Below are 23,130 nucleotides of genomic sequence, written 5' to 3' on the forward strand. Positions count from 1 at the left end.
ATTTTATTGGATGTAGGGATGAGTTGGGTAGAATCTGTACTTTTGAAACTGCGATGGGGACTGATGTCCTTCATACAGAATTGCTTTATTTATTTATTTTTAGTTTTTTATTGTGTTATTAGAGACGATTAAAGGTGTTAAAGAGACGATGAACTGTGACTCACAGGTTTCCATCTGAACCCCTTTCCTCTCATGGATGGACTGTACAAGCGTGTGACGGCCTCTGAAAGATGATGAAATAAACTGAATGTACGATGGATTACGAGGAGAAATTTAATATAACTCAGCTGGCACCGTTTTTACTCTAGACTTTTAGGAAAGGATACACACTAACCAAAACTTTTTATTTGAAATCACTTTTCACCATTTTTCACCTGAAAAAAAGTATGGATGCTGGATATTTTATCACTTTATTTACACTGTAGAGCAGAAAGAACAATATAATTTAGCATTTAGTAATATTTGTATTAAGACAAATAAAAACTATGCCAAAGCTTGTAATGATAATCAAGGAATATGAAACATTAATTACTTAATAATAAACATATACATTTAAAGCGATGAATCAATCATGTAAGAATCATGTAATATGTCCAATGTGGATGCATTCTTCTCAGGCACTAACCTCATGGAGCGAATGCAGGCTACGCTGGCCCACTGAGTGGGAACACGTGGATGGAAAATGGTCAGGTGAAGATGCGGATACATGAGTGTTGCAAAAAGTCAAAACGGTAGAGCTGTTTCCGTGCGAGCTGCCATCCTCCTGCACCTGATCTCCAGCTGTGAGCGAATCAGAGCAGAACGCAGGGAGACTGACACAGTCCTGCAGCGGCACCCAGCGGCTACAGACGGTACTGCAGGCGGACTAGCTTACCCGGTTGGAGGAGTCGGTGCTGTACACTTACATATATACATATTTTCATGTTAAAAGATGATTAAGAAACAGGGCGGCACATGGGTGTAAAGCTCAGCATATTTGTACAGAAACAGGTTTAAAGATGGAGGATTACCTTTTTTAATTCAAACGAATGTGAAATAAAATGTAAATAGAGCATTTGTAAATAGTGCCTTTGCCCATTATCTCTCATCTCAAAAGGCAAGAGCCTGGAAGTAGTTTGAATGAGGAAATAAACAATATGAAATAAATACCCACCATTGTAATTAACATTTCATATTACAACACGCTATGTGCCGTAGTCAGACGCCTTGAACTCAGTCAGTGTGACTGCAGGAGGAGCTGCAGCTTTTATCCCTCATTCATATTTATTAGTTTCAGAAATTTCAGCTCTTCTAATGACTATATATACGGACATATACATACATATATATTATATACAAATTATTGGCTGCATCTTTGCAGAGTTAGCAGGAGCACCCCTCATAGCCAGTCCATATAGTGTGGGGATTGAATTTCCATCCATTTCTGTAGACATTCAAGGTGCCCAATGGATGAATCCTACTGGTGGAAATTTTCTGCAGTCAATTATACCAGTTTACAATGTTAGTGCTTTTTGAACATTAGCATTTTGCTGAAAAAAAAAAAAATCTCATCTATTTTTGTGTATGTATCAATTGTTATTTTAGCAAGAACTTCACCAGAAAATATAAGTTGGTTAAAATATATTCCAGAGGTAAATCTTGATAGCTAGAGAAATGCAGGCTTCCACTGCATTATATTTAGTGCTTAAGGTTACCATCATCACATTCAAACCACCACAATCATGCATAAAATTAGCCCTGTGAGTCACAATAAAAAATAAATAAACATTGGTTTCGGATTGCTAAACGATCTCTTGGCTTTTATTAACAACCACATGATAAAATACCATCATATGACAGACCAAACATTTGCCGGTACAATCTGCAGCAGTTCCAAACTGCCTCATTTTATTCAGTAATAAAAAAGAAAAAGACATTAACAATACAGTAACACTAGCATGAAGAGGATACAGTACAGGAACGGGTCAGTTTTGGCGCACTGCTGTTTCAAGAATGACCCGACTGATTATCAGGAGAACATCACCTTTGGGTCAGCAGTAAACAACCAGTGGCACATACAGAAATCCACACTATAGTTTCCCCGAGCCATGCAACTCCCAAGAAGTTAATAAACCGAAACACAAAGAACAGGATAAACGACATGATGAAGTTAATTCTAGACCTGATTGCTCCAATTCGTTCCCTGTTAGAAGTAAGGAGCGCTTGAATTGACATTTTGCAAACACTGTCGATGATCCCTTACAGTGTGTGTTTATGCACATCAGGTGAAGTTAATGAACAAAAAGGTGATATACAGAACAAAAGAGGTATTTAAAAGCCTTCGAGTTGGAAACTGGTCGATGTTCCATAAAGTAGTGATGACATCATCCATCAGTAAAGTCACTTGGGAAATGTGATGCTGCACAGGAGGATAATTATTTAAATGTAGTTTTTAAGTCAAGGGACACTTTACGACGTCCAACCAACTTTCATAGCAACATGACACCGTTAATTAGAATAAAACATTAAAAGAGCATACCTTGACTTAGCTTTCAACCTGTTGCATTTTGTGGTAAAGGAAAAATCTTCGGATTTGCTTTTAGATGGATGGAAGAAAAACTAAAAGATGTCTGATATGATGCATGGAACGGACAATTAATTGGTATAAATAGTGTTTTTTAATTAGAATAAAACATCATATCAAGTGCTCTGCAGACATCTGGCTAAAACAATGACTGCCAAAAATAAACATTAAATAACGTGTATTGGCTTCCCAACAAGCCAGAGGGGCGAGGAGCAATGACAAGCGAAGTAAAAATAAGTCTTATATTTAAAAACAAATCCTGAGTCCTCAGTCACGCAGTCGCTGCATGACTTAAGAGCCCGGTAACGGCGGGCAACTCTTCAGTGAGCTTTTTTTCCATCTGACTTTAAACAGTCTGTGCAAAGAGGGGAGCATCGACACATTCAGTAGCGCTCTATTTTTCTTTCTTCTAAGGCTGCTCATTTATTTCCTAGAGGTACGAGACTATATGAGGGCTTTTCTTTTGTCTCCCTGTTTTGAGATTGAAATAAACTATATGGAAGAGGTCGCTCTAAACGCCAACCCCATGGTTTGTTTCTGTCGTTGATCACGGAGGAGCCGGCTCCACAAACGAAAAATGAAGACTGACCAAGCGCTCCTCCATCTTTCCCAAATATTCAAAACGCCCTTCTGGATGAAGTTCTGCTCGGTCAGATGTTCTCTGGCTCTCTCTGGGGAACCTCCCTGATGCTCTCCTGGGCTCCGGCCCGGCCCGTTGGGCGGCGCCGGATGCTTCGTCCGGACGAGATGAGGTCGGCATAGCCGCGGGAGTGAGAGAAGGCGTAGGCGGAGCGGCGGGAACGCCCGCCACGCTGGAATGTTGGAGGCTTTTTCCTCTCCTCCTCTTCCATCTCCATCTCGTACCTCTTCCTGTTTCTCTGGATCTGGGGGGTGATGGGAAATGAGGAACACTGCCGTGTTGGGAGAAGGGACATTTTTAGGACCATTTTAAAGACATGTACCTTATCTCCCACAGAGGGCCAGATGGTCTTATGCAGGAACTGGATGCAGATGACTGGCAGCAGGCTGATGCCCACCGTCAGGATGATGGTTAACCACAGGTAGGGCTGGCGCAGGGCATTCGAAGCGGCACCTGCAAATACAGAATGAATATATATATATGGGCCGTGAGAAGTGCGAGGACAGCGGGCGTGATGTGGCCATTTAATGTTTGCTTGAGCGCATCACTAGTAAACAGCTCCAGGTTGAGTCATAAGCTTAAAGACTGAGCAGACAAAAAGTCAAGTCTGAGTTAAAATAAGAAATAAAGCTATCTTACATTGGTCTAAGTGTGTGCATCAACTCCATGGACATATGTATAATGCATACTAACTTATATTTAACAGGACGTGCTCTACCCCCTGTATGGAAAGGCTCAAGAAATTGGGAAAACTTTGGTATCCGATTTTTCAAAATAAAAGACATTTCCGAAGCAGCTTCTAAAGCAACTCTAGAGAGCCAGTGGAAGGCGGATGGCAGCTGACCGGTGAAGGTGAACGCTGAGGTGAAGATGACGTGGATGCCGGCGCTGTGGATGTCAAACATGACGCCAAAGTAGATGGCGATGCTGCCCAGGACCGCAAAGCAGTTGACGAAGGTCCAGTAAGAGGTATCCAAAGAGATCTGACAGACAAGCAGAGGAGGAAAAAACGAAGGTCAGCAGGTCCTTCACATAAAATCAATCCTTATACTTCTCCTTAGAGCTTGCGGTTGGAAAACCTAAATTATTTCACAAAGGCTGCGTCCTATTTAGTAGTTTCTGATTTAGTGCTTCAAATCATCATTAATAACTTACATTGATACTTTTTTTTGTACTTTAATGAAGCGTCAAATGCCCTCACAACCCAGAGATGGGGACTCGAGTTTGAGACTCTGACTCGAGTGCGACTCGAGTCGCACACACGGTGACTTCAGACTCGTCCTCGAAAGACTTCAGACACGACCTCGAGCTTTGGGACTCGTGAGCATCTCTGTCACAACCTGACCTCACCTGCAGGTTGACGATGAAAACGAGCGACGAGGCGGTGACGACGGCCAAGGACTGGTAGTCTGTGGGGGCCTCTCCATCCTGCCCCATGGTCTGCAGGAAGGCTCCGTAGGGGATGAAGAAGATGATGAGCGAGGTGAAGATGCCGTGGAACAAGCTGATGAAGAAGTTTTTGTAGTTGAACAACAGCCCCTGCTGGCCGGGTACATAGAGTTTGGGGAATTTCAGGCTCAGTTTGTCGTTAACGTCCTGCAGAGGGAGGAGGAAGAAGAGGAAGGTTAAAACTGTATCGTCCTAAAAACATTGACGGGTGTCTTATCTTTCACACCGTGTGTCCTTTCCAAATGTAATTACTTAGCTGTGAATCTACAAAGTGAAACGGCAATGTAGATATTTTGACCTTATTACCTGGTCAAGAAGTCCAACCAGCAGAACTGGTAAGCTGCTGTAAGCGAGATTGTAGAGAGTGATGAACCAGTCTTCATAGGTGACCTGTAGACAGCGAAACAATAGTCACTGTGTGTTGGCTCCGGCCCTGTTACACTGATAGAATGCAAGCTGTGGATGGGGTCCAGCCATAGACGCCATACAAGGAGTCGACATAGTCATGCTAGTGGTTTGTTGACTACAAATGAAAAGCCTTAATTCAGCATTCTGGCAGTAGCCATCTCTGGGGTTTTTGCCAGCAGAATGGACTTTGGAAAGCCCTAAAACATAGCCCGCATTATGACCTATTCGACCCTAAATGGACCATTTTCTGCTAAATCAGCATCATGCTGTATTGAAGAAGAGTTCAAACTAAAGAATAAGGCCATAAACTTGTGTTTTCTGAGGTAAAAAGTGTTATTTTCTCAGATTCCTATGTGGTTCTTGTGGGTCGCAGACCCGTTTTGAGTAGGTCGCAGGTCTGGGCATGCGCAATTCCTTTCTAGTCTGTACAGAGGGGTTTGGTAAGCAGAGAGGGACTGCTGCGCTATGAGTGTGCCGCCTGTGCATGCTTTGCGACTGGTGGGGGGAGGGGGGCTCACGGCAGTCGCCCCTGAAGGCCATTTGAGAGAGGGTTTAAGTTACTTCCTGTTACGACCCCGCTCTTCACCTGCTTGCCTGCTGGTGGCGGTGTCTTCCAGGGAGGGCGTGAGAGATCGCACACCCCTGCTCCCATATTACCTTTTGATTGTGGAGGGGATAAAACTCTAGTTTCCCCTCTCAACAGCCCCGCCTCTTCCTCCAGGGGAGCGACTGCCTCTGGAGACGTCACTTTGGCCTACCTTTGTTGTCTTATCCAATGCATACCAACCTTTTCTCTCCCCCCATTTGGACTATGATTTTCCCTTTTGTTTGAACCTAGACTTTGTTTGTTTAGTTACAGTTATTGAAAAAGCTTGAATAAACTCTTGCAGTTAATTTCAGTGGGCTTGTGTTCTTTATGTTGCGGTCAAAACGAGCTGGCCGTAACACTTCCTCATTGGCTACACTTTGGTTTGAGGTCTATTTCACGGCAAGGTCATACAAGACTTTAGTCCATGACCACCCAACCTGACACAGAACATCTCAAAAGGCCTTCAGGCCAAAATGTCAAGGTGTACAGAAGAAATATAATCCAATATAAGCTATATAAATATTACGCTGGAAACAAATTAGATCCAGGTCCTGACCTGTGCCGAGTATCCGTTGAAGAAAGAGTACCAGAAGTGGACCAGTGTGAAGGCAAAGTTCTTGAAGAAGAAGAACCGCAGGAACTTGCACATCCGGATGTAGGACCAGCGTCCGTGCACCAGCAGGAGGCGCTGCAGGTAGCGGAACTGAGCGAAGGCGTAGTCGCTGGACATGACTGCCTGCATGCCCTCCTGGCCACTGATGCCAACCCCGATGTCTGCAGCTGGGGGGGGGGGGGGGGACACAGAAGATGAGTGTAGAGTCATGGGACTGCTTTGAAGGCAGGAGACAGGAGTTGCTCTATGTCCTTACTCTTGATCATGTTGACGTCGTTGGCCCCGTCTCCGATGGACAGCGTCACAGCCTTCTTGTACTTCTTAACCAAACTCACCACGTTGCCCTTCTGCTTCGGTGTGACGCGGCAGCAGATGACTGCCTCGCACTCACAGGCCATGTCCACAAAGTCGATCTGCAGAGACAGTTTGTCATGAGTCAGCCCGCCAATGCGATCACACTGAACTGAACAGTTGCCTAGTCGCACCTGTCTCATCTCCTTCTCCAAGTCGTCCATCGGCTGTCCGTCCTGAGGGTTGCTGGGAGGCGCTCGCTTTCCGAGACGACGAAGGCGCAGACGTCGGCGTTTCTTTTTCTTTTCATAGAGAATCTCGTTCTGAATTTTCAATTAAAAAACAAAATGTCTCAACACAACCCACCTTGTTCACTGAATTCAAAACCATGTCCATCTTAGCCTTGGACTCACCAGCCATCCTCCGGTGAGGACGAGAGCGTTTTTGCCCGGTGCGGGGAAGAAGGGATCCGCAGGTTTCTTTTTGCCTCGACGGACAGTTTGAGTCTCGTTTCTCCGGTTGGCCTGACGGAGCCTCAGCTTCTCACTGCAAGCACAGGAACAGCAGAACAACTCTTACACTACTCAAAATAGGGAAAGACCATTCATGGGGTTGGGGCGAGACACGCCACAAACATGGAGGGATTGGTTCCATATCACATTCATTCAGTTTATTCGTTATAGCTTGTTATCAAAGAGGGTTTTAGACTTCAACATCCTCTCATAGGCAACCAAAGTAGTGCCCACCTTACAGTCTAATCAAACTTCAATCCAGACATTAGCAGGGGCATTTTAAATCAACTCACTTGACGTCTTCTCCGTAGTGGATCGTCATATCGTCTGTCAAAAGTGAACAAGCATATCCGATGTTCTCTGCCGTTTCTGTGGAGGAAGATGGAAGACATTAATAGTAGGGGAACAAACGACGTACACAGTTTTATTCCTTATTAAGCGGAGGCTGTAGCATGTTCTGATCATCAGTACTTGTACTCTGATGGTACCTTTCTTATCTCCAGTAAGGACCCAGATCTTGATGTCGGCCTTGGCCAGCGTGGCGATGGTCTCTGGTACTCCATCCTGCAACTTGTCCTCGATGGCCGTCGCCCCAATCAGCTGGACAGAGGGACACGGCCAGTTAGTTTTTACAGCCTTTCATCAAATAATGAAAATCAGAGCTAAAGGAGCAGTTTGTAGGATCTGGTGGCATCATTGAGGAGGTAGCAGATCAAACTCCTCCACCCACCCTCTCTCCCTCTAAAAGCCCTTCTTGCTGATGTAGAAACAAGTATGTGCAACATGGTGGACTTTGTAAAGAAGATCCACTCCCTTTGTAAATAAGACTAATAAAAAACACTTTAGTTTCAAGGGATTCTACGTTGGTGAAAAGAAGAATTCTGCCAATTGATCCCCAGAATGCAACACACTCAACCTATAGAAGGAAATTAGGATCACAAGATTCTGATAAAGATAATTCAGAGGTTTTTTGAGGTAAAAAAAACAAGAAGAAAACATTGTGCTTCTCACTCACCATTAGGTCGTTCTCGATCTGCTCATACACGCGGTCGAGCACAGCGTCTCTGTCCGACATGACCAACTGGGCCTCCTTGTGTTTTTGGGCCCATGCTTCGTAGTCCGCTGCGCTGATGTCTTTGTAGGACAAGCATAGCGTCCGCAACGTCGCGTTGGCAAAGACCTGAAGCACAAAAAGTATGTGATGGTTTCTGAAAGGTCTCTGACATGCAGATACAGGCTGTAAGAAATAAAAGAGTGCAAATGAGAGGTTGGCTCTGCAGACTCACGTCCAGATCGGTCTGGGTGGTTTCTTTGTGTCTGGAGTTCGGGGAGAGTCGCTCGTAGATGACAGTGTCGGCTCCTTTACAGTAGAGGCGGATGCGACCGTCAGGAAACCTCACTGAGAGAGAGAGACAGAATTTAAACCCAGCTACGGATCCCAAAATCCAAACCAGTCCTGAAATTCGTGGCAAGTTCTGAACATGAACAATCCTCAAACAGGACGCGCTCCCTATGTTGAAGGACCCATTCTAAGCAAACAAAGATTCTCAACTTGGTATGCGTTTTGGCGGTAAACTAGCTGGCATAAAAGCAGCAGCTCCAAGGCCCACCTACTGGACCAACGCCATTGAATGTCAGTCTCCAAATCTAACCTCTACTTCAAACGATACAGCCAGATGTATTGGTCAAAGTGGGACGCTGCCGGTTTGACAGCCGAGGTGTCCACACTGGTTGTTTCTGTAATTACAACATAATCAGTGTGTGTGTGTTTGTGTGTCGATGTCCGTGCACCCGTACAGATGATGGACATGCGCTTGCGGTCCGAGTTGAAGTCGAGCAGCGCCAGCATTTCGTAGGTCTTCTCCTGGTCCATCTCCCTGATGGTGATGGTGTCCTGCGTGCGAGACAGGAACACGTAGCCAAAGTTCCTGGCAGCCGTCACCAGGGCGCCCTCGTCGGGAGAAGCCGCCTGGTACACCAGATCACCTGAAGGAAAGACGTTGAAGCACATGAGGAAATCTCGTCAGATGCCATGCACGCAGTTTCACGTTTCAATGCTAATGCAGCGTTTCCATTTGATTCAACGGCAGTGTGTGAAATACTACTAGTTGGAGCTTTAGAGGGGGTGTTTGGAAGAGGGGCCGTATGAGGTATTCATCCATAGTCAGCCTGTTAGCAGACTCCATAAACAGAAACCATCATTTGATCTCAGAGGTGTAGCGTTGGCTCATCCGGTTGGTTTGTTATGTGTAACTGAATCCGTATTTACACTTTCAAACACACCAAAGTTACAAGGTGGAGTGTCAATATTTAGGAATGTATGACACGGATATGGACATTGTAGGTGTATGAAATTCTTTGCCAGTAGTACAGCGCTTTGATCCGGGGCTGCTCCATCCACCCGAGGCAGAGGACTAGCGATGGGGAAGTACCACGTAAAACCACCCTTTAAAGCCGGAATTAGAGTTGATAGACGGGTGCTGCACACTCAGCCATGCTTTGTTTGCCCTTAACTAAGGACGTTAGGATTACCGTCTTTGTGCTCCACCATGACGGTGTGGCAGAGAGAGAGCAGCTTGAAGAACTCATTGGCATCTTTATCTTTCCCAGATCGGACGCGAGCAACCAGAGCATGATCCCTGAAGTCAAACTTTTTGTCAGCTTGCCGGTTCCAGCTCCAGTCTACCGGCTAACGGGGGGTTAAAAAGAAAGGGTGGAAATAGTATTTATTCCAGTGAATAGTTAACATTCTTGTTTTTGAATGAGGTCACAAGTGCTGTCAAAGGATTAAAATATTTAATCTCAATTATAGTTAACTCAAAATTAAATCACATTTAATCGCACATTTTTATCTATTCTAAATGTTCCTTCCTTTTTTTCCAAAAACAATGAACCGTAACAGTTAGTTACCATTAAAAAGGTTAAGTTACCAACACATATATATATATATATATTATCTTTTGAACCAAACTCTTCTTCTACATCAACATAATATTTCATCATTACCCTTCCTCGGTCCAGCACCACTCCCTCAGCCGTGGTCGGGTCACCTGTGGACAGCAGAGCAAAACCTTGGAATGAGTCACAGCAGTACAAACAATAAAGAAACACATACAAATCTCTCCACTTTTACCTCCTGCTGATTTCCAAGAAATTTGCACATGCTTTTTTTCATACCGGGGTGACTAGCGAAGGAGCTTTCACAAGCCAATACGAGTCTATTCTAATCACACTGGTGAGGTTTTTTAGGCAAACCCTAGTTGCATTGGGACGCCTCTGCATCAGACAGATTTGTTGAGATGCAAACAGGCGAAGGGCAGATAAACTTGTCCTTCTGCAGTCCAATATTTGCTGGACATTTGGGCCAAAGAAACAAAGCCTGAAAGAAGTCCACATAAATAGAGACTATTATAAAGCAATTTAAAACAAGGAGACTTGTGTGTCAAAGATAAAAGAAAAGAATTGGGACCTGCTAGTCTGTACACGCCCCTCGGCATATGTATTTTTATTTGATCGGCTTTATCTTGGGCACCGTGACACCAAACCAGAATAAATAGAAAACAATACAATGTATCAATATAACTGGGATTGGGATTGAACACACTAGATAAATATTGAATTTATCCCCATGAAAAGCTCCCTGATAGGTTTTTATTTCCCTTGTTGGGTACTTCCTTGACTAACACAGTAAAGTCACCTGCAAACTTTGATTCTGATATCTTTTGTTGATGTATTACTCAACTATGTTTGCTCTACTTGTTATATCATGGGGAAATACACACCTCAACTAAAAACAATAACAAATTGTAGCACTTAAATTGTACTTACAATGGCTGTCTATAGCAAGTTGTAAATCGGCCTATTTGATAAAATTGCAAAGTCACTTTGGATGAAAGCGTCAGCTAAATGACATGTAATATGTATGTTTGTCATTTCTTTTACTTCCACCTCTTAATGGGTTCCTTTAGGTCTGGTGGGACAGGGCTGATCTCACTTAGACAAAAGTCATAGTTAGTTGTGAGTGAGGCACATATTCTGCCAAGCTGATTCTTACTAAAATATCAAATGGATCAGTACCGTAGCTGTGTCCGGCGATGGTGCACTTCTTGAACTGCATGACGTTCTGTGTGAGAGTTCCCGTCTTGTCGGAGAAGATGTACTCGATCTGACCGAGCTGCTCGTTCAGGGTGGTGGTTCGAGCCTGCGTGGGGTGCATGGATTTCATGAGGTTTTATTTTATACCAGAGCTGAACATTCAAATGCATTCCTCTGTGCTCTTCAGCTCTGAATGCATTGCATCATCTCAGTATGCCTCTTTGGTCATGATCAGGGGTTAAGAAAAACAAAAAAAACATAGAACATCTCCATTTGCTGTTGGAGACCGTGAGCAGCAGTTAAAAGCTTCGGAAAAGGCAAGAATGTGGATGGGATTGTTGGGATTTCTTTTGTCAATAAAACAGTTTGAAAATATACCTGCTTTTTGTTATTCTTAATGTAAGCTGGCTGCAGTAGTACAAATACATGAATATGATCCATTTCAGTGAGTTGAATTTAAATGTTTTTTTTTTTATTGTGAAGCAAATCAAACTGCAGGATGTTTACAAGTTTAAACCAAATACAACTAGAACTTCAGCATCTCATGTAAAAAAACTGCAATACTTTGTGTAACTATACACTACAGCGAAGTCACGGCTGGCCAAATCTGTTGGGAATATAGCCCCAACAGTGTTAGGGTTCCCATTAAATTCACTTTCAGATATTACTGTCCACAAACTTACAAAAAACAGAGTAATGTACCTTAGCTGGTGTGTCTTTCTCTGCGTAGTACATCTGCAGGTCCCAGTTGATGAACTTGCTCTGACCGAGACGGATCACCTCCACACTGAGCACAAATACAACATACTTTTATTGGGACCATTATTTGATCAACATTAATCAGCTCCCAAATTGCAGTGGTTATTTTGGTCCGATCTATTAAGAATTTAGTTCAAACCCATATTTTCTTCTTTAATAGACATTCAGAAAGATACTTAGCAGAAAGCCTACAGGAAGGGGAACGTAACTCAGCCACATAAATGTGTGGGTGCGGTCCAACTCACCTGACATATAGGGAAATAGGCACCATGGTGTTGAGGACAATGATGTATCCCCAGAAGCTGAGGAAGCCTCTGTACGAGGCAGTCTGGTTTTTGCCGTCGAACAGGTACCAGGCCTTGGAGCCGATTTGCTCGTACCAGAAGGAGTGTCCAATAGCCAGACCTGCCGCCACCAGGATCAGCAGCACAAAGATCTACAGGGAGGCAACAGGCACAGGGTCACGCTGTGTGGGAGTATCAAAAAGGCACCGGAAGCACACAAAGGACACGTCGCTGGCCATCGTTAAGAAGTAATAGATTACCAGAGGGCAGGGGGGTGCGGGTCAAACGACGTTGGAATATTATGAATTGGTGAGATTCAAGTTGTAAATTAATGATAATATGCTGTTGTAGCCGACTAGGCTCATAATTTTGTGACGGTCATGAATTGCGCCCCTACTTACCGTGTAAACCATGTAGTTCATTAGCTCATCAATTTTGGTCCTCTTAAACCTCGTCTTTCCGCTGTTCCTCATGATTTTGGTGTCGGCTCCTAAAACAACATATCGCAAAATGGTGACAGATTGATGGTGTGGTAAAATTCAGTTTGGCTATCAAGACTAAATGGTGAGGGGCTGCAAGTGACTTATTTGAATTTCCTCAATCTATAAATGTAGAGTGTAAAATGTCAATATAATTAGAAATGCAGGAAGAGGTTTCTTTGAAAGTCTTGAAATAACCCAAGATATTCGGATATTTTTGCAGAAAAATGTCTTGATTAACTGATATGAATTGTCTCCTTCATATGAATCTGGTGTCACTTAAAAATTCAACTCAATTAAATGAAAGCACATTTTTTCAGTTATTGGTTACGTATAATAAATGTTATGAATGTGCTAAACTTAGCAGTAAACTGAAATTGCGCTGCGAGGATGAAGTCACTTATTCACACCTTCAGTGTAAATATTTCAGCTTTAGTATGTTCTTCCCACAAAAGTAGGATTCCTGCAGTGATGTCATCGCATGGCGAGGGGTTCTCACCTGCAAATATGACCACGCCCTGACACGCCTCCGTGTTCCGGATGGTGCAGCCTCGGAGCAGCATGTTGTCCAGCCCCAGAGGGTAGTGCTCCCCGTCCCACCGCATCGTCCCCACAAACTTGTCCAAGCGGTTGTTCGGCTCCTCGCACTCGATCAGAGCTTAAGAGATTACATAAGAAATTTAAATACTGAGAAAGTAACAATAAGCGCAAAAAAATTGGGCTTATTAATATTAGGCATTGATTGACTATTAAAGAAAATACAGCATTCTTATGTTCACGGTCACGTTTTTTTTAATACCATCAGAATTACTATCCCTCCTTAAATTATTTTTAGTCTGATTGTGCAACTAAAAGAGATGTGGGCTATAAAAAGTGTGCTTGTAGCAGTGACGCATGCCTACCATTAAACTCAGCCAGCTGACGCACGTCCTGCAGCTTCTCGTCAGTAACTCGCAGTCCCAGCTTAAACTTCAGGTTGGTCTCCCTGCAGAGGAACATACCCAAAGAGATCAAAAACAGAGCCCTGAGGAACAGGAAACACTCAGCGAAAGAGATACACGATCATTAACGTTGGATAAAGGATGAAAGGACATTTCTTTCCTTTCATGTTTTGAGGAAATAACCTGATCATGAAAGTGAGCCAATAGTTCCCATTGAGCACCTGTAGGCATCTGTGTTGGTCTAAGAAAGGTGTCCCTTAATCACAGGCCACACAGTGGAGCCTGGTGGAGTTCTTATGGTTGATTCATACGTTAGCTCAGCTCCTGAGGAAACTACGGCTCAAACGAGAATGCTGAGCAGCAGCATCTCCAAGCAGAATGGCTTCCATTACTCAGTCTGAACAGAACAGTTAACATTACAGTTCAAGACTAACTTATTTAGGAGTTATAAAATGGTGTGATTTGAGAGTCTTACCCGTCGAGCTCAGCTGTTTCTACATAAGTGAGGCTGTTCGGGTTGGAGCTGGACAACAGCAGGATGTCAGCCTGAAGAGGATTAACAGAAAGGTAAACATTAACAAAAAGGTTTCATGAGGGCCAATTTAAATGATGGAGAGGCTTATTTAATAAAAGTTGCTTTCATAACTACTTTAGCTTCAATACGTGCTCACTTAGTGTCTGTGAACCTGAACAATTCTACAGCGGTTTGGCACGTTATTGCTTCCCCACTAGGATAGATTACACCCATTTGACATAATTAGTCAATTGTATATAAAAGTTATTATTTATTTAGTTCTAAACGGTTGACAACCTGCAGGAGACACATATTTTATTCAGCTTGAGACTTCAGGAAACGAGTGCATTTGAACCATCTGTTTACGCAAAAGAAAAGGATGAGGAATCATACCGGGATGAAGTCATTCTTCTTCAGACGGACCACGTCTCCCACCTGGATGTTCCTCCACCTCGTCTCTTGAAACCTGAGGCCGATCACAGATATAATATATTTGTGTTTTGGACGACTGATGACCACATCGTACAGGAACAAAACTCCATTGCAACACAAAAACACACTTTGATTGGTTACATCTACTGTACATATACTCCAAAATGATGACTAAATATAGAAAAACTTCATGGTTTAGGGTTCAGAACGTACATGTGGAACAGAGGAACATGAGCTACTGCAATTTCTCAAAAATGGAGTTAGTTTTTAAAGACTGTGGATTCATTTCGAATTTCTTTACTCAAAGCAAAAATAAATCTTTGTTCTCACCCGCCGTCCAGCAGAACCTCACACTTCCTGTTGTTGATCTCCTTGTCCATCCTGTGCCGCGCCTGGGAGAATTTTAAATTTGAAAAAACGAGTCAGAATAAAACCGATCATTTTGGACTCATTTGACAATGTCCTATAGCTTGAACAGATTTCTAAATCTTTGTCCAAAAATGGATTTTTCACACGTCAACTTTTGTAATCAGCTAACTTAAAAATCTATTCTTGAATAAGTTAGTATATTCTCTCAAAGTTCTATGGACGTTGATAGCTTTAAACGCATGTAGCTTAGAGTGGTTTGAGTGAAAATAATTCAAATTGGGTGAAAATCAATGATCAAACCTGACATGGATTTAGCATTGTGTGTGTGTGTGTGTGTGTGTATGTGTAGGTGTTTCAAAGGAGAAGCTTTACCAGATCGTCCGCCAGGTCTTTGATGGCAGTGACTCCGAGCACCACCACCAGAGGAATCAGTGTGGTGTACCAGGGCAGAGTAGAAATCTCTGGAATAATCTAACAAAAACAAAGGAGTCGTTTCAAAGTCTGAGAAGTTGATGGCACTTGATCTTTAACACTGTGAAATTGCTTTTTCGAATGTACCTGTAAAATGAGCAGAGCCAGGAAATAGAGGTTGGCGACTCTCTTGAACTGCTCGTACAGGTTCAGGGGCAGGAAGGTGAGGACGTTGTACTTGTACGTCTTGATCGCGTTTCCCTGCAGAGAATATGATGCGTCAGTTAGTATTTTATTGTGTTCTGATAAACTGAAAAAAAATCATCTTAAAAAAAGGGGGCATTACATCATTTTTACTCATGAAAAGCAGTTTGTTGGTTTTAAGGAATATTCCATACAAGTAACATGTGAAAACAGTTGCATGATGTCGCCTGGTAAGGCATTCTGAGAAAATAACAGTGATGTCATCCACCTCATCAAAATCATAACAGGGAGAATGTGTTCTAAGCCATGATTAATGCTAATCTCAAGTCGGATGCTCGTTTTAAGATTAGACTCTTCGCTGACGTTAAAGTTGCAGCCTTTTTCAGAGGTTTTTGAAGGCCTCAGTTTGGCTGTCTCTAACCTGGATTTTGTCAATCACCCTTACGTTTTTCTTGCAACCGATGAGTGAGTGTGACCATATTCTGGCTGCAGAGGCTTGTAATAGGCATGTCAATCACATGGTAGCCTTAAAGCATACCCTGCTTTAAGGTATATTTGACCATCATTTACTAAATAAGCATTATGCTGTACTGAAGGAGACCATAAACTCATGCTTACACCGTAATAACTAGAGTTAGTAGGAGGGCCAGAAGCATGCAGGTGAATGCAGGAACTTCCTGTATTTCAGAACCAAGGCGCCAGGTTTCACAGCAAAACATGCTGCAGCTGCCCTTACAAAGTACATACTGCAGTATTACATCGGGACAACTACTTGCATATTGAGACGTTTGTCCAGAACCGGCAGGAATCACTTGGTCATATTGAGGCAGAGCCTTGTTTCAGCAGAAAACAACCATTTGGGCATCAGCAAAGAACCCCCCCCCCCCCCCCCCACCACCACCACCTTCCACCGTGTCCCCTAGCAAGACACTGAAGCCTAGTAGCGCAGTCCAGAGGGGGTTATTCCACAGAACAACTGTGCTGCCTTCCACCTGGCCCCAAAGAGGTAGGATAGGCGTAAGGTCAGGGTGCTGCCCAGGACAATAAAGGTCTTCCACACCAAACTTGTTCTTTTTGGATCAGATTTCGGGCGCTGGGTCAAACAAATTGCTGCAAGAAATATGGAAACTTTTGTTGGCCGTTTTATATACGATTTTAGGAAGTATCGCAAACCAGGGAAAACTGGCCCAAGACCAAAACGATGTGGACAGGTAATGGGGTTAAAGCATTGCTTCACTGAAATGTCTCCTTCAAAGGACTATTAGGTTCTGAGAAAGAATGTGCAGGCGGTGGGCCGATCAACAGGGACGGCAGAGATAAAACACTGCGTTTCATTAACGACAAACACCGAAGAAATAGGCCCCAACTTTTCTCGCTCCTCCAGTTGTCGGGTAGATCTAAGACTCCATTATGCTAAAAGGTTACTGTTCTTAGAAGTATGTTTGGGCTTGAGGCGATTAGTGGCATACAGGTTGGTTTAGCTTTGTGAGATGACACAAAAACACTAAAATGACTCAGCAGAAAGAGGCGACATTAAGAGGACGCCGATCAAATCAACGCAGACTTCCTTGAGCTAATGACTGACATGATGAACAGCTCATTTAAAACATGCCAAAAACAAGCCTCTTTGTTGAGGGCGTATCACCACTGCTCAGCTCTATATGCTCAGGATTAGCGTTTACCAGGCTCAACGAGGGCGAAGAAGGCACCGTCGCATTATGTCGGCATGACAGCACTCACCGAGTATCGGCTCTTCTTAATGCACAGGAAGACTTTTTTCTTGAACTCTGGGAGTTGGTGATACGGTCGGTCGTTGGCCTTCACCTTCCACCCCATTTCTGAAACACAAAATAGACTTGATTCAATATGCTTTCCTTAAAATGCTAAACTACAGGATGAACGCTTCGTCCGGTGCACAAAATGAAGCAGTCTTCTTCAGATACGATGTTTAATCAGTCTTAAGTGTGTTCGCAGCGTCTCACCGGAGGGTTTAGCTTCATCCGGGGGTTGCGGGTCTCGCGACTCCTCCTCTTCTTCCTCTTCGGAGCTCACCTCCAGTTCATCATCCGTCTCATCGTCACTGTACGGCATGACCTCATCGTCGGGCCCCAACGAACCCTGGGAGTCCACGCGATGCCGATTCATCCTGGCACCTCAGGTATCTGACAAAAGAATGAGCTTATGAATAAATAAGAGCTTTTGAAGCAAACAATTAGACATTTTTTATGGTCAGTGCTAATGTATGGACATCAATAAATAAAAGCATGTACAGTTTGATTTATTGAAAAGCATAAAGACATATTGCCGAATCAAGGCCTCAGACATTCAAAATGAGTAAGAAGCAAAGAAAAGCTTAAATATACAGAAACAGCTTTCTGACTCGGGACTTTTTACCTGACTACAAAATTAATCCAGAAAGTGGCTGCAGATAATTATCTGCATGTGTTATGATTGATTTTCCACTAATCTATTGTGAGCAGCCATCGACACTGTGTAAACAAATACAGGAATGAAGGGCTGCAGGTTGGGTTTACACCCGGTTGATGACGACTTTGCCAAGTGTGCGTGTGTGTGTTACAATGACACGACACACATCAGTGGCACTAAGGAATGAGGCCGCACCTCAAAGATGGCTCAATCTTTCCCCTCACTGAGGCCGGCACATACGCAGCGACCCCCCAGTGCTTTGAGTCGACATTGGTGCGCAGCAACGCCAATGTCGACTCAACTGATTAAGTTGACTGGTTAAGCGGGAATATTTAAAGAGTGGGGGGGGGGGTTCATACAAACAGCTGTGCCCAGCTGTTCAAGTGTAGTGAGCAGCTGGATCGTTGGAAAAGAGACACCGGCAAGACAGCTCCTGGTTAGCAGGCGCCAAGTTTGGGTTAGCGCATCTCACCAGCTTAATGTTTAAAGGATGGGGGGGGGGGTCCATTGGCACAGCTGATCAGTCCGCTTTGCAAAAACAAAATTGACTTGTGAGATTTGTAAAGAGATACAAGGGAGCAGTTTATTGTCCACGTTAAAAGGTGAAGTGTGATCAAGCTTTTTCAAGAACAAATGGATGCAATCTCATGTTTGAGACTCCGTATCCCACTGGGTAGATCAGTGTGTTATTTTGTATATTCTGTAACTGAATGAGCTCTGGCGAGTCAAACAAGTCTGCACATGAAAATGAGCGAGGAGGGCAAGGAAAACAGAATTTCAACATGTAGGGGGAGGGGAGGGGGTAAATAAGAGGGCTAGAATCCTTGCGCCCTGCCTGCTTACTACGCTCAGGCGATACAATAAATATATTCAAGCAAGAGAAATAGATGTAAGTCGTTGTGGATAAGTGTCAGCTTAACGACGTAGAATCCCAGCAGGTATTTAAAAAGAGCATTATAAAATCTTCAGTTAGTTTTGGCGTCAGTAGTGGTAGACAAACTAAAAGTGGATAGCGAAGCAAATAATCCAATAGAAGATAAAAGACAAATCACCGCCTCCCTGGAGAGGTATTAGCAGTTGGAGTATGTGACTGAAATGACATGGCGCCTTTGACATCAGAAGCCCAGCGCCCCGCCTTCAGAGTCACGGCACGCTGCTTAAAAGCTTTCCTGCATCGCGGCAGAAAAGAAAACCTACTTTGTACTTTGCAATAAAAAAGAAGGCGTGTCTCGATACATGGTTGAAATGAGGCACTGTCTCTTCAGTCAAACTGTACATTGATATCACCCCACTCATAAATGTGATTGGCTCAACACGTTTTCTAGTCCGCTCCCATGCAAATAACACCAGATGACACTATGTCACAACAGGCAAACACCTGAAGGGGGAGGGAGGGAGTCAGTGATCCATGAGGAAACAACAAACAAAGCCAAAAGGAGCCTTTTCTGCTATTAGCCATTGGTTGAGTTGACCTTTGAGAGTCCTCAATACAGGACACTCCTGGATGATTTAACCACATCGCATTTTCATTTCTCCTCCTGTATTTTTAAGGAGTTGTAGATTTCCTGGTTTCCCCATCAGCAGAAGTCGGTGTGAAGCACAGCATGGGTCCATTTCAAGAAGCAGAAAGGGAGGTAACTAAACCTCAGGGTCGTGCGAGTAGTGCATTCTAACAGAGTGTAAAATGTCATTTTCCCAATGGGAATTTGTAAAATGTATGGATTGTGATTAGTGTGTAGATAAAATATTAACTGACACTTGCGCGTTGAAACCGTAGTTTCCCATCTCAGGGTAAATTAACTCAGAGTTTAGGGTTTGACTCGGAGTTTGTTAAACCTCTTACTTGAAACGGACCCCAGGAGTGCAACAACTGATCTAAATCTCCTGGACGATTGGTGGACAAATACTTGCAGCTTTAATAGAGGCTATACAGTCAGGGATTGTAAGCTTTAGAAGTGGGTGTTCCTCCGCCCAAGGCACCTCGGGCGTCGTGGAAAAGTTCCTGTACGCAGGCCTCTGAGGCGCCGGATTCTTTCGGGTTCAGTTGTCTTGTTTTCTTTTGATAATTGGGTTATTTCTCTGGCTCTTACAGGAATAAGGTTTACTGGACAAATTGCGTGCGCCTGATGTGCCGAGAACCAGAGGCCCCACTAAACACCCGCCGCACCTTTGCATGGATGGGGAGGAGTCTTGGTCAATCAGGTTTGAGAGCCATTGAGGGGCATTACAGAGCATTGGAAATAACGCTTCAGTCTCAATAAAACAGGACATACTATGTTACTGTGCACAAGTTTGGAAGTGAATGAGGCCATTTCAGAGGCTGAAAACAGCCTTGTGAGAATACACAAAAAGCCAGAGGCAGGAGCTCTGCAGCATCAGGGCCGAGAGGATCCCTTGTCTTAAAAAGAAAAACTGGTTTTCTGTTAATTGGTTTTGTGCCAAGTATCACTATGGCAACAACAAAGAGCGGGGAGGGAGGGATTCACAGGGAGTAAGACAGCAGGCATACCTGAGTGACAACAATGAAACCTGAGACAAAAGAGGAGTCTAGCTCTCGCTCAGAGGAGAGTATGAGGCTTCAAAAAAATAATAATAATAATAATAATAATGAAAGACTTTGTTTTTACACTGGTGACACACACACACCCTGAAGAGACACACTGAGTCTTCTGGATTCCATTGTCCCATTGCAATGACATGTTCACCTCCAATGCTCACCTCTTCAAATATTATTTTACATTTATGATCATAACATTTGTATTTTATGCTCCCTTTGCAATGCTACTGGCTAACAAATCTAACCCGGGCCGGGGGTAATATACAGTCCATAGCTGTTTCTAATAGTACATTTCCACTGCTTTTCCGTGCCTTTGAGGAAACATTTCATGACAATTCTCTGAAATGTCCATCTAAATCTGAATCCTAGTGCAACACGGAATTCCTTGGAAGCAGGTCCCAATTTTCCTACATGTGAGTAAGTCTCGTATGTGAGACAATATGTATCTATGTAACGTGTGCAGTTACATATAGTTAGGGTTGACATTTCTACATTTGTGGGATGTGATTAGTTTCTCTCTCGCCTTCAAATACAATTTGACTCAAGATTCAAATTCTCGGTCTCACGGTTGAAACCCTTTTCCATAAGGAGGCAAACATTTCCATAAGCAAAAAGGACTTGCTGCGAAGGAGAACTCTGCTGCTCTGCTGAAAAAAACATCCGGGCGTGTTGTCACTGATCAGACACAACACCAGCTATTCCCCCATGTGGGTGCGTTTCATAAGCGGCTTCTGTTGCTCAGTCACATGGTAAAAAAGGTACAGTTCACCCACAGTCACTCTCTCTCGCGGGACCGAGAGATAGATGCTTCATCAGAATATGTAGTTAATGCGAAGTCAAGTCAATAAATAAATCGGTGACCACGTTTACCAGCAGGAACAGGAAGATGCGTTCAGAGGGGGTTTTCCCTCCCTTGGTTCTTCCATGTACCATTTACAAAGTAATCAGTTACCTCTTTCAAAATGTGTAAAACCCAGATGCGTATTAAGCATTTAGCAAACGACTTCCTCTGTTGTCGTGGTAAGACTAGTCTCTGAGCCGGGAGTGGAGGCCCTGGAACCACGTCCTCCAGCATGTTCAGCAGGAACTCTCAAGATCCCTTGAAATACAGAAACTAAAACAACAGAGACAATCCAATAAAGTACTTTAATTAATTTAATTTTAATTAATTTTAATTAATGATGAATTTAATTTTCATTATTGTGGAAACGCAAGCACAAAGATGTTGCGGCCTATGGCACTCTAAGCAAAGGTCAATGACATGGCGTCTCCCGAGACAGCAGTCTGATAGCAACTATATTGCTGACGATTTAGCAAGACGTGACTGACCCAGTGAAAACAAAAAATATTTAATTGCGCCAAGTGCATCTCAGTAATTATATATATATATATATATATATATATATAATGATTCTTTGAGCAAAGAGAATATAATATGCAACTTATAGTTTCATTTTTTAAGTGCATTTCAGTGTGGTGCATTACTATGAGCAATACAATTAGCTTCTGAAGTAGTAGTAAATATGTGATGTATTCATCAGGCTATCCAGGCTCTATACAGCAGGTTGTATTTTCAGCTGCGTTTTTATTTTACCATGTAGCTATGCATGACGTTACGTATCACCGTCCCAGGTCACTGGTTTCCGGTTCCATGTCGTATGGCGACGTTCTTGCCAATACAATCAACAGTCAGGAAGTGGGACATGTATCGGATTCAATACAGTTAGCATAACGAGGGCTGTGCCAACATATTAAAATAGATGGTAAAAAAAAATAAAAAATGCTTTTACCAGGAGTTTATAGGTATGTGTGTTGGTTTTCCTGATGGAGAGCTTCTGCTCATTGAGCATGTGAGGCCTCCTGCTGATGATCTACATTCACATGTCCATAATGATGGACAGAGACTTTACAGAGACACTAAATACACCAACTAAAACACAAACTGCAGGCCACTGTGCCTCCCCCACTCAAACCAAACAGTTCCAACCCAGTGGAGCGTCCCTGGGGAGGGAAGGGGAGTCAAGCAGCAGCAGCAGCAGCCGCCCAGGTGAAGCCCACACCTGGTGAAACCCTCACCTGGCCGTTCTGCATTTCAACCGCCATTCCGCCTTTTGGAAAAACGGAGTGAAAAAACCTGGAACATTCACACACGACGGACTTACCGCGCGCCCTTCGGGAGATTTCGGTCTTTTTTGGAAGGTGGATGCGGCTCTCGGTCGGCGTGTGGTCACCGCGGCATATTCCCGTCTCCTTCCTGCTTGTAGAGAGCTGACAGGCGGCTCGGCTCCCCTCCCTTCTTGTCCTTCCTCCAACCTCACCCCCACCTTCGACCCCTCCCCCTGCGCGGCCCCACCTCACCTCACCTGCCGTGTCACTGGACGAACCGGCCGGGCCGGTCCTACAACCGACGCTTGAAACCACGATAAATTGCTCCCTTCAAAAGCAAAACACCGCGTGGCATTCAGCGAGGTCGCCAGCTGTGCGGAAGAGCGCGTGGTCATGTGACGCACAGGTAAAAGGTGCATAGCTGTGTCGTTAGTTGGACCAGGTGGTCCTTTAAGGGGAAGATGGTGGTGCTGTTAATGTCCTTTGT

General features: G+C 43.7%; 2 protein-coding genes across 2 annotated transcripts in view; one reads left to right on the plus strand and one right to left on the minus strand.

The window, feature by feature from the left end:
- LOC134102879 (asparagine--tRNA ligase, cytoplasmic-like) overlaps positions 1–23,130 on the plus strand; it is an 80,805-nt gene that overhangs the window by 37,624 nt on the left and 20,051 nt on the right. The window lies entirely within an intron of this gene.
- On the minus strand, positions 1,856–22,861 carry atp8b1 (ATPase phospholipid transporting 8B1). Its single transcript, XM_037484845.2, has 30 exons — positions 22,700–22,861; positions 17,536–17,715; positions 17,294–17,391; positions 15,497–15,610; positions 15,311–15,409; positions 14,900–14,961; positions 14,531–14,603; positions 14,099–14,169; positions 13,585–13,667; positions 13,182–13,340; positions 12,605–12,693; positions 12,165–12,355; positions 11,863–11,947; positions 11,143–11,266; positions 10,072–10,115; positions 9,598–9,754; positions 8,863–9,051; positions 8,352–8,464; positions 8,081–8,245; positions 7,554–7,665; positions 7,359–7,434; positions 6,967–7,099; positions 6,748–6,876; positions 6,519–6,675; positions 6,206–6,429; positions 4,959–5,042; positions 4,554–4,799; positions 4,048–4,186; positions 3,526–3,656; positions 1,856–3,447 (listed from the first exon to the last, which is right to left on the minus strand). The coding sequence occupies exons 2-30, from the start codon at positions 17,696–17,698 to the stop codon at positions 3,214–3,216; spliced, it is 3,744 nt and encodes a 1,247-aa protein (XP_037340742.2). The 5' UTR covers positions 17,699–17,715; positions 22,700–22,861; the 3' UTR covers positions 1,856–3,213.

The sequence above is a fragment of the Pungitius pungitius genome, chromosome 18 (genome assembly GCF_949316345.1).
Source record: "Pungitius pungitius chromosome 18, fPunPun2.1, whole genome shotgun sequence".
Lineage (NCBI taxonomy): Eukaryota > Metazoa > Chordata > Actinopteri > Perciformes > Gasterosteidae > Pungitius > Pungitius pungitius.